At 35.2% G+C, this 11665-nt stretch overlaps 1 protein-coding gene across 2 annotated transcripts in view; it reads right to left on the bottom strand.

Annotated features, from left to right (window-relative positions):
• Positions 1-4451: 4451 nt before the first annotated feature.
• The window catches only part of LOC149772826 (uncharacterized), a 32928-nt gene continuing 25714 nt past the window's right edge, over positions 4452-11665 (bottom strand). For both annotated transcript variants that reach the window (XM_089947233.1, XM_089947235.1), the window contains exons 6-9: positions 10343-10466; positions 9605-9753; positions 5346-5463; positions 4452-4978 (exon numbers count right to left, since the gene is read on the bottom strand). In XM_089947233.1, the coding sequence (XP_089803359.1) occupies positions 4735-4978; positions 5346-5463; positions 9605-9753; positions 10343-10466 (635 nt within the window). In that variant the 3' untranslated portion in view covers positions 4452-4734. The remainder of the gene's footprint in view (positions 4979-5345; positions 5464-9604; positions 9754-10342; positions 10467-11665) is intronic.

Below are 11665 nucleotides of genomic sequence, written 5' to 3'. Positions count from 1 at the left end.
ATATCCAAACAGTAGCTCTCGGCTCTATCCTTAATTGATTGAACTTTATTAATGTATGTGATTTGACTGTAGGTTTTCTTCAAGTGCATCAATTTACGAAGATCATTTAAAAAAATACAACGCAACAGGAAAAAAAATACATAAAAGAAGAAACGAAAAGTGCATCTTACAAGGCATTTAAGTAAATAAAATAATATATTTTGTACAAAATAAAAGCTAGAAATGATTATCGTTTTCTGAGAACTGTTTCCCTGCTGTTCTTTCCTTTTTCTCAGGACGATAAAAGTACCATAGTTTCATGATTGTAAAGGAATGAGTTTATGTAATTTATACACTGTCTTTCCAATTATGTCAACATCCTTGAATTTAAATTTTAACTTGTTAGTATTTCATTTAATTTGACTGACATTTCTGTCAATCTGAGTTAAATAGCAGTTGCTGTGAAAATACAGTATATCGTTGATGGCTGGTGTTCAATGTGTGCAAAGCGACATACTAATATTTGAGCCCATATACTGAGTATTGCAGACAGGGTGTAATAAATAATTTTGTCGTCATCGTTGTCATTCAGCAAATTAAGTTATGTATAAAGTCAACAACATATGTATTTGCAGTCTGTCTCTCTGTCTGTCTCTCTCTCTCACAAACATAGTGGCGGGTTTCCGATTAGACTGTATTTTTTGTTATTAACGTTTTGTTTTGGGCAAGATGGTGGTGGTGGTGGTGGGGTTTGCTGCCACTCTGACAGCGCTTACGTATAGCATAATACAATCCGTCATCGAGCGCGCGCACACACACACACACACACACATACGCACACACACATAGCATCCTACCTTCCTGTATTAGTAATAATACCTATAAATCATACAATATAGCCAAAAGATCAAGCCCTTTTTCGCCCGATATTTTGTTTGGGTTTTCAAGTTATTGTTGTTTTTGCCGTAATCTCCGTCTCTGTACGTGGTAAATATCTTGTAGGTGCCTCCTTAAATTTGATAGCGTTATTACATACCTCTATACGAAAGAGCAGCTAACGCAAAATGTTTCCTTCGACGTATGAAATTTTCCTACGGATATCTTTCTGAAATGTACTCACGAAATAGCCTAAGTTTATTACGCTTGAAACTTGCAAAAATTCTGTGCGTAAACTTCTCTCACATGTAAGGGCAAAGGCCGTTTCAGGAAGCAACGAAAGTCTAAGTACATAATTTTTGTATAAAACGAATAAAATCTTGTTATTAAATATAAACCCCATGAGGTAGTACAATTACATTTCTTTCCTTATATATAAGACCTGACTAAATTTGCAGACAATTTCCATGAATTTGTTTGTTTATTTAATTATTTAGTTTGTATGCATGTAAGGAACGTTTGGACTTCTAATTTATGATTGCAAGCCTTGTTAGAAGGATTAAACAAAAACCATTTGAGATCAAGAAAGGAAAGCAAATATTTCGATTTTCCCCATTTTCTATTTGAAAATGAAGCTCAGACAATAAATATATAATAAACAATAATACAAAATAGTAAATACAATAGAGATAAGTTTCCCTCAAGATCGATCTCGAGACATAAAAGTTCCGTGGAAAAGAGAATCATTCCAATTTTCTATTTTGAACAGTACTTAAACACCCCTTCACTTGGATGTGAAGTAATACGCGCTTTTCTTTTTCTTCTTTCTTCTTGTGTCTTGTTGTTTTGTTTCGTATCTCCCATGAAAACGTTCAATTGTTTGAGATTTTATTTCTTAACATTGACAAAACTGTTAAAAGCAATACTTAACGTACAAATTTGTTGACTGACTTATCAGCCATCCATTTAGAATTTAATTTTTGTTTTACCTGTGATACCATTAGTGCCTATGTACAAGAGCATCTACAGAGATAATCCATAAAAAGGAACTAAAACTCATATACAATCTGTATTAAAAAGTTTTTGTCTTTTAATTTCAACACCTATTTCACACTTGAATGAAAACAAATCTTCCTCTTCTCGAGCAAATGTAGACTATATATTTTATATTACGTTTTATTTGGTGACGCCAGCGACAACTGTCAGTACGATAGCGGAAGTAGAATTTGTTTTGAATTATGGAGTGGACGAAATTCTTGCCACCACCGAAACTGTGGAGCTCTCAGACAATACAGAAAATCAAGCACATGAAGAATTCACAATAAGCTCTAGATCTTGCGAATTCTTTCTTAAAACGTATAGGACATATTTTGTTCTTGTTAATAAGTCATAAAAAGGTAAATGCAGACATACTGAGAAGTAGTTCGGTTTTAAAATAACAAATTAATTATGCAGAAGATCTCAAAGGGGCAATGATTTAATAGAGAATTTATGAAACAAGTTGAATAATGTCCAGCTTTTGTGAGCATTGGCGAGCAAAAGCATATTATTTAACGAGGTTCTTAAATTTAATGTTTAATAACTACCCAATTGGGATTCTGTTTATAACGTAGTTTTCTTAATCGACATTTTTAGAGAGAAAAACAGAAGGAATAATTTCGGTTATTCTGACTGAGATGCTGCAACTTTCATTTGTCGTGCGTTAAAAATAGTCCCAGATGCAAAATACAACCATTGATATTTAAAAGTAGATTTCATTTAGAAATGATCAATCAAAAAACAAGTGTTCTTCCGAATAAACAGAACATTTTACACAGACAAAATCACCGCTCTGTGGCCGAGTGGTTAGAGCGTCCGCATCTGATGCGGGAGGTCGTGGGTTCGATCCCCGGTCGAGCCACACAAAATATTTACAGAAATGGTCCTAATAGCTGCATTAAGAGGTTAGTGTTAGGACTGGTCGGCCTGGTGTCAGGATAATGTGACTTGGTGGGACATGATGCTACATGTCTGCGGCACTGAGGTATGTTAGTCTTTCTACAAGATATTCCACTGTTGAGATATTCGTGTGAATGGACTGGATGCAGAACATCCAGATTTACTGTAATGTGTTTCTAACCGGATGTTAGCATTATTAGATTTGGAACGGTATATTACAGAAAACATAAAAAATTGGGTAAGAATTGCACCACGTGAGACACATTCCTGCAACTCGTTTTGAACTATTTTACCGCGTAAATATGTTGTGGTTGGGTAAAGTTCTCAAAGATGGGAGACCGGTTGATGTCCACATTCGTATGTAAATGAAAGTGAGTTTATTTACTTCTAAAGTAAACATTTAAACCATTCTTGTATATAGGGTGGACTCCATGTTTCGTGTATACCGCCCATCCCTCCCCTTATACCCGCTAAAAAGTGAACAATACCCTTTATTTGTTGTTGTTGTTCTTGTCAAGGGTTTATAGCCATTTTTCCTAGCATGATATGCTATACATGACGTAAGGAGCCCCTGCATGGTAAACTGGCCATATTCTGAGAGACGTGACCATTTCCCCCCAATTACCTTTCGGGAATGAAGTCGAAAATTGACCGCCCAAATGTTTATAGTATTTGCAAAAGAAAAAGTTTTAGAAAGCGGGATTAAGACAATTTTCCCAAGATTACAGCCATACACTAAATATAATACTACGCAAAAGTTTATTTGGACCTGTCAAAATCTCACCTGTGAACAAATGGTCCTCGTAACTAACACAGCTCTCACTTGTGAACAAATGGTCCTCGTAACTAACAAAGCTCTCACTCGTACGCACATGATCCTCGTAACTAACAAAGCTCTTATAAGCACATGGTCCTCGTAACTAGCAAAGCTCTCATTTGTAGGAACATGGTACTCGTAACTAACAAAGCTCTCACTTGTAAGCACATGGTCCTTGTAACAAGCAAAGCTCTCATTTGTATGTACATCATCCCTGTAACTAACAAAGCACTCACTCGTGAGCAAATGGTTCTCGTAATTAACAAAGCTCTCATTTGTAGACACATGGTCCTTGTAACTAACAAGGTTCTCACTTGTAAGCACATGGTTCTCGTAACTTGCAAAGGTCTGACTTGTGAACAAATGGTCCTCGTAACTAAGAAAGCTCTCACTCGTAAGCACATGGTCCTCGTAACTAGCAAAGCTCTCATTTGTAAGCACATCATCCCTGTAACTAACAAAGCACTCGCTTGTGAGCAAAGTTTTCTCTTAACTAACAAAGATCTCACTTGTGAGCAAATGGTCCTTGTAATTAATAAAGCTCTCAGTTGTAAGCACATTGTCTTTTAACTAACAAAGCTCTCACTTGTGAGCAAATGGTCCTCGTAACAAACAAAGTACTACTTCATTTAAAAAGCAAATACAAGGCCGTACATTTATTGATTAGTATACAGCTCTTCCTATGCAAACACAAGATCACACAGCACTGTGTAAGGATTTGAAATTTCATTTTGATCAATAAGGCATTCAACGAAAACTATGGACAATATTGTATTCTTCTGCAATTATGTATATACTAAAATGACTATGATGTAACCCCCACCCCCCAATTTTATTTGTAAAAAAAACTCCCCGCCCCAACGAAAAGAAGAAAGGACAAATGATATAAAACTCACACGTTGCTTGATACAAATTATTGTGTGAAATATTACATTTTTATCTGTGGGTGTGTTATCATCTGTTCTTGAACACAAGCATTCACATTCTGCACAATTAGAATTCTTTCAATCAGCAATGAAATAAATAAAAACGTTCTTCATTGAGTCAACGTCTTTTTTCCATCTCATAACAGATACTCAAGAAATTAAAAACGTTCTTCATTGAGTCATCGTCTTTTTTCCATCTCATAACAGATACTCAAGAAATAATATTCTGTTTCCAGGCAGAAATGCAAGGGACACAATGGCCAGTATGAACAACTGGATGTAAGTAGGCAGATTCACTAAGGCACTGCCTCTGAGCGGCAATAAGCAGTCCTCTTCCAACGTAAAGAAAACTCTTTGCCATTTATTCAAGAAGTCAGATACTTCCCGACCACATTTCACTCCAACTGTATTTGATATACACCTAGCTGCAGCTCTGTTAACGCTAAATGGGACAAAATAATAATAAATTGTTATTCCATGGTATGTTAATGTTGTAACTTGTGTAACAAATATAAGCAAAACCGACTCATTGAAATAAATCTCAAATGAAACAAAAACAGGTCTAGTTCTGTAGGCACGAATTGAATTAGGTTTGAAGAAACTAACGTCTTACTAACTTTAGATATAAAAATCATTGATGAGTCCTTTATCATAACTTATATATTGCAACGATATCTACTAATGTTTAGCAAATTTCTTCTCTCTCTTTGCACACACACACACACACACACTATATATATATATATATATATATATATATATATATATATATATATATATATATATTCATACCAATCTGAAATATATACCTGCAATTTGTTTGTTCAGATACGTTGACGGGGTATTTTCCAATATTAGTTCTGTAACAGTTTATGAACTCTTCTCCGTTTAATGTAGCATTCAAACAATCCATCTTTGACTTTACAGCTAAAAAAAAAGAGAAAAGAAATCGGTTGGAGTGAACTGCAGCTACAAAAGATATATATCAATTTACTGTTTAACAACGAAAAATTCCTTGCTGTTATAGATGACTGTTAAAACACTTGCTACATATAAATATAAGACATGTGAAGGTGGAGTTGTAGTATTTCCCTTTTTAATAAGTATATTTCTTCTATCTGTCATTGGTTGTTATCGATTGATGTTTGTTTTCATTGTTTGAATTTCTACAGACTTCACATGTCGTTTCTTTGCTTTATTTTGTTTTGTTTATGAGGCTTTTGCCATTTTTATTATTTTGTGAAAAGGTAAAACATATTGCGTCAGATTACCAATTAGAAATTATTATCTTCACTCCATTACATTTAATGCACTAATTACAACTCATTCGAGAATAATTATCGAAAATATAGTTTCGCTAGGAGGTATTCTTTCTAGAATGTAATATTTTGTCAAAATTTAAATGTATATATTGATAAAATACGGCATAAAGACACGACGATAATGTGGATGCGCAAATTACACGTGCATGTGATAGGTGTTTCCTCTTTCATCGTTAGGACGAATAACATAATCCACTTTACAAGGAGGGACTCACTGCAAAGGAACAGCATTGTTTCCCATAATATTGTACTTGACTACGTCATAGTGTATTAACATCAAACTGTGTGTTTTTTTTAAATTAAAATGGGCATCAGAATTCATAAAATATATGATGATGTATGTGTTTTCACTCAGAATATCGAATAGACGTGTGGAACACTTGATAGGTAGCGCTTTAGACGATTAGAGAATGGATGGTATTCGAATAGTACACTTTTGTTGGTTTTATCGAACAACTTTCGAAACTGAACGTTGAAAACATTTCGAATCCTGTCGACGAGATGTCGATCATTACAATAATATCCGCGGGGCTTTTTATGTCATATACAATCATTCGGATATTTCCTGCCTCTGGTGCTTCAAAATTAATCCCAAATTTGTGATAATAAGTCCAAAAACAACGATTGTTACGCATGTATTCCAATATAATTAAACATCCTGATGTATCATAATGATACAGTCAAGAATGTCTTTGACTGAAGTATCCATAACTATAAAAAAAACAAAAACGGGTTAATCGAGAGTCAGCGAGGACGTGTAGTTCCAATTAATAGTTAAAATAATTATTTCCTCTATATTTATATCTAAAAACAATAGTAAATTCTTATAAAAAAGATCCACACTGACTGTCCTAAAAACAGCGACAAATTATTTGTTTATCAAGACCCTATTTACATACATTTTCACTTGACCTATAACTTAATAAATAATGTAAGATTTTCAACACAAAAGATTGTTCTAACTGTAGACAAGACCGACTTTGAATTCATGCTACGTAAACATGGTTTTGCAACTTATATTCATGGACAAAAGCTAGCAATCTAAAAATCTGGTTTTCTCTATTTAATGTACAACTTACAATCATGGGAAAAAATGAAGCACTCAATTAAATATGAATAACAATAGCATACGGTAATTTTACCCCAAACCAACATAGCGGCTTACTGCTGGGAAACACATTCAGAAGACTGTCGGTTGGTAAAGAAAAAAAGATGATTGGTCATAGCTGAATTGTTCTTGTCTCATGAGGTGAAAAGATGATTTTTCAGAGGCTGACAAATATTGCTGTTAGATTTGATTTTTTAGTGGAGGTTACTGTTCCTGTTTTTGATTTTGCCCTCGCCAGTTTTTATATATTTAAGCGAGAGATAGAGGAGAAGATAAACAATACAACTGCTTAGTAAAATGATTAACCTATATTTATCGTCCTGTTAAAACTGAAGTCCACTACTTTACTTCTTTGTTTTACATCCAACCCTTTCACGTATGCCTGTAGGTATGAGTGTATGGTGATTTGTAAACATCGGTAAAGATCAGTAAGACTGTATTTTGGATAGGTGGTTTAAGGTGTTGGTTAGTGAATGTGGGTGTTGGTCATTCAGTACGTGCTTGGGAGTATGTGTGGGCAATAGTCAGTAAGATTGCATTTCAGCCAGTAAGTGTGCATAGTGGTGGGTAGGTGTATTTGCTGGCAAGTATATGTAGGTGCTGATCAGTGATACAATATCACTGATGAGGAAGCGTGGATGCAGGTTTATGCATGGCTGTGATAGTTAGCTGTTATTAATCAGTAACTGAGGATGCTGGTTAGTCAGACTAGGTATTGGTCAATTGTTGTGGACGTTTGTCAGTACGCATATGTTAAATCTGTACCTATATATTGTTCAAAACGCTCGCGTAATACTAAATTACCCTCATACAACAAGTAACATTTTCCAAAAATGTTTTATCGATACAAAGGAAATATAACGTTAAAGACTAATGCTATTTTTTAGTTGTACCCCATATATAAACCAACACATGTATGTTACATTTCTTTTGTACCCCAAGTGACATATTTGCGCACCTTGTGACATACTATATTGTCCATATTATTTTCTTTTGCACCAGTTTGATTTAGGATAATTTTACCATTGTGATCAAAGTTTGGATTCAGATAATTTTGAATCACATATCTTTGAGCCCCATTTTTGCCGATAGATCTGATGTTAAGTTCGCAATGGCGTTTGTTTAGCTTGTTATGTTTGAAGCAAAATATGCGTGCAGATGTTGCAAATAGGTTGGAATTGAACGGAGGTACAAGACCCGCGAAATATGGGAGCAGTAGCCTCTGCACGATATTTAGATAGAAATCCTGGATTGCATTTCGGTCAAATATTGCGTAAGATATAAACAAATTATACGAAGGGTATTTTAAATGAATATTTTTTTTTTAACTGTATTTTTATTTTTCAATAAAATTTTTGCCGGTCAATATAATAACGTTCGACAAAATGGTTTGCAGTTGCACGTACAAAACACAAGACATATACAGATACATGCTTGTGACGTATCATAGGTAAATGTAAGTAACGTAACAGTATTGGAAAAAGAGAATGCTAATTTACGTAGAGCACACCGTAAAATCCGGGCGCTCTTAAAGTTGCCTGACTTTAACAAGGAGGACACGGAAAACGTTAACAGATGCAATTCTTTTTCAAATTCTACAATTACGAGGTTTTCTCATCGTTTCAAAGATGGTTGCGAAATGCATGACAGTTGACCCATGTTCTGAAAGACGGTTGCATGGTTTAAATCGCCAAACATGTTCTCGCTAAATTTGGAACGAGGGGCCAAAGACGTTTTCATATTTTTGTTACAGGTGATGAAACATTGGTTATCTCCTTGGAAAACACCTTCAGATGAATCAATACAGATGGGATCGGAGACAAATAGCAGAGACGACGAATTGCTCGACGTAGCCTGACATTCAAAAGAGTGCTATACGCATTATATTTTGATATAAATGTCTCGGTTATCCATGTACCTGTGACACTGGACATTTTTATTCCAGCGAAGTGTTTCCAAAAGTATTGAAACACTACCTAACCATGCATCTGCGTGCCGGTAACCCGGGTATAAATCTACTACAGGACGATTCCCCGGCGCATAAATCCGCCATCATGACATATCTACCAAAGGAGTACAGCATGATAACTTTGCCACATCCTCCATACAGTTCCCCTTTACATTCAAAGTATTTTTTTAGATGAATCCCGTTATCAAAGTCTAACTAGGGACAATTGATTTGAAAGCCGTAATGCTGTTGGAACCTTTCTCCCCCCCCCCCCACCCCCCGACAACAAATAACTTACCAAAACAAAAGAATGCTAAATGGCATTTAATAATTTGATATTCAGACAGAGAATGTGTTCAGAGGCATATTGGGGCCAGGGCTGAGTAGTAATTTTAGGAAATGTTCCAAAGTACAATTTATTAATTACAATCTTCGCCATACGGCGCAAAGATAGTTAGAACCCTTTAAATACACTTCTTAGACATACGTAATGAAATGTAATATGCCAGACATGAGAGAAGAAACCTCTGCGAGAGTTTCACTGTCTGCGTGAAACCAGGTTGATTTCTAAAGACCAATATATTCAGAAAGGAAAGGTTGAACAACACTTAGATGCAAAAGCTATATGAGTCCACGCAACCATTTGTACCACTTAACATCTCTCAATCCGAGATTTCTTTTCTAACTCACCACTGATATCGTCACAACCCACTCTCAGGAGATTTATCAGGACATCGTTTTGTAGGTAGGCGATGCTATTTTGATGTGAACTGTATTTCTGATAAATCGGACAACCTTGTATACCTTCCAACATACACTGGACAACTTTCCGACCCGATCTGAAAGTAAACCGATTTAGGCATGGATACCTTATGTGCTATTTAGATTTTCTATGGGGATTGCGGGTAGTCACATAACTATGTATTGTACATTATTCTTCGGTATTGGAATTATTATATTAACAGTTATATTGCTATTATTAGCATATATGGTTTACATCTTCGTTTCTTTCGTATTCAACGCGAATGTTCCCCATTACGAAGACTAGTCAAACGAAAGATACATTTAAGGTTGAGTCTGAAAATATTTTTAAAATGAGCTGAAAAAAGTAGAACTGAAGCTATTTTATAAAGGAAAATGTATTTTTAGTTTAAGATAAGCAATGTATCTCTCAATGGAAATAGAAAAAGGTACAGATCCTAAAATTACAGCTATATTTAGAATCTATATCTGAGCAAAAACCATTGAGAAACGAAAACTAAGTAAACAATTTGTCACAATATTTCCAAACATATTCCTAAAGACATACTCTGAAATGTTTGTACCATTTAGAAACAATACGTGAATCATGAACAAAGCATCTAAATGTTGAGAGAAAAAACAAAGATAAAAAGAACAAAACAAAACAAACAAACCACGCAAACATACCCACATAAGTAAGCAAGTCTCTGGGCAATTAGTAAAAAATTGTCCTGTACGTCTGGCATGTTAAACAATGGCTGATCGCTTCGATACATTTTCTCACATTCATGATGCTTGATCAGACAGGTGTCTGCAAGCAGAAAATGACATGTGCAAATGATGAACTACTGACAGTTTCAAAGTAAAGATATGTTCATTCTAAGCGTCACAAGAGACATCATCTTGGCCTTTATATCACATGCAAAATGAACAATAAATGAAAAGCTTCGTAAAAAAAAAAAAACATTAAAGACATGGTTTACAAGCCGGTCCCTTAAGACTGTACGTGTGAAATAGCAGTTTTTGCCTTTCAAGGTAATCATACATTTTACTGACCAATCAGACGCCTACCTCAATGCCTGTTCAATTTCAGGTTTTCTTTTCTTTTCTTCATTCTACAGTCATAAAGGGGGACAATATGGGTTAATTTCTCTTTGACTCAATCGGAATTAACATTAAGGCCATCATAGTGAAAATGATGCCACTATGGGCAAATGGGACTTTAACATTAGTCCAATTGTTTAAAATGAATGGCCAGTATAGAATTTTTCATTATCGACCTGTTTAGGGCCTAACAGAAAATGTTCACAACGCATAGCGTGCACACAGTGGGCGGTAATGGTACTATGGAATTGAACGTTAATGATCAGTACTCATTCAGACTGATCAAACCCACATCTGTTTAACAAACATTCATACCTACTGACCAACACAATATTTACATATCATCGTCTTCTCCTACGCAATAGCACTCAGACCTACTGTCCAGAACCTATATATACTGACCAACACATATACATGCAGGACACTAACTGAGTCAGATTGATACGATATCGAAACTGTTTGAAGAATCAGTTATTGTTGTCGGTGCATTATGTTGAGGGAGGTATGTGCTACAACGGAGAATAGCAAAATACCTTTTAAGAACAAGTAAAACATGTAACGGACAGCGTTTATCCAGCATAAAGTTCCTTTTTAGACCATGTGAAGGTGGATCGTACTCAATCAGTACATTTCGGTTTATTGTGTCAATTGCATTGCAAAACTAATGGATGAATACATTCCCAATAGTATCGACAAGATTTTGAACTTTAAAACGTGCCTTGTAAGAATTCTCATGTCCTACACATTCAGTCGGGTACTGACTACCGCATGTGCGTCTGGTTACGTAATATCCGATGTAATTTTTGTATAAGTGTTCTAGTATTTGTTCGCTGTATATTTCTAAGAGAAAAGTAGTGGCGTGGGCGCTGATCAGTAACACTGGCTGCTGGGAAAATGAGTGGGAGA

Source organism: Sinohyriopsis cumingii, unplaced genomic scaffold (genome assembly GCF_028554795.1).
Source record: "Sinohyriopsis cumingii isolate HCF-2022 unplaced genomic scaffold, ASM2855479v2 utg001149l, whole genome shotgun sequence".
Lineage (NCBI taxonomy): Eukaryota > Metazoa > Mollusca > Bivalvia > Unionida > Unionidae > Sinohyriopsis > Sinohyriopsis cumingii.
The sequence above is the reverse complement of the archived record's forward strand: the minus strand, read 5'-3'. Positions and strand labels throughout refer to the sequence as shown.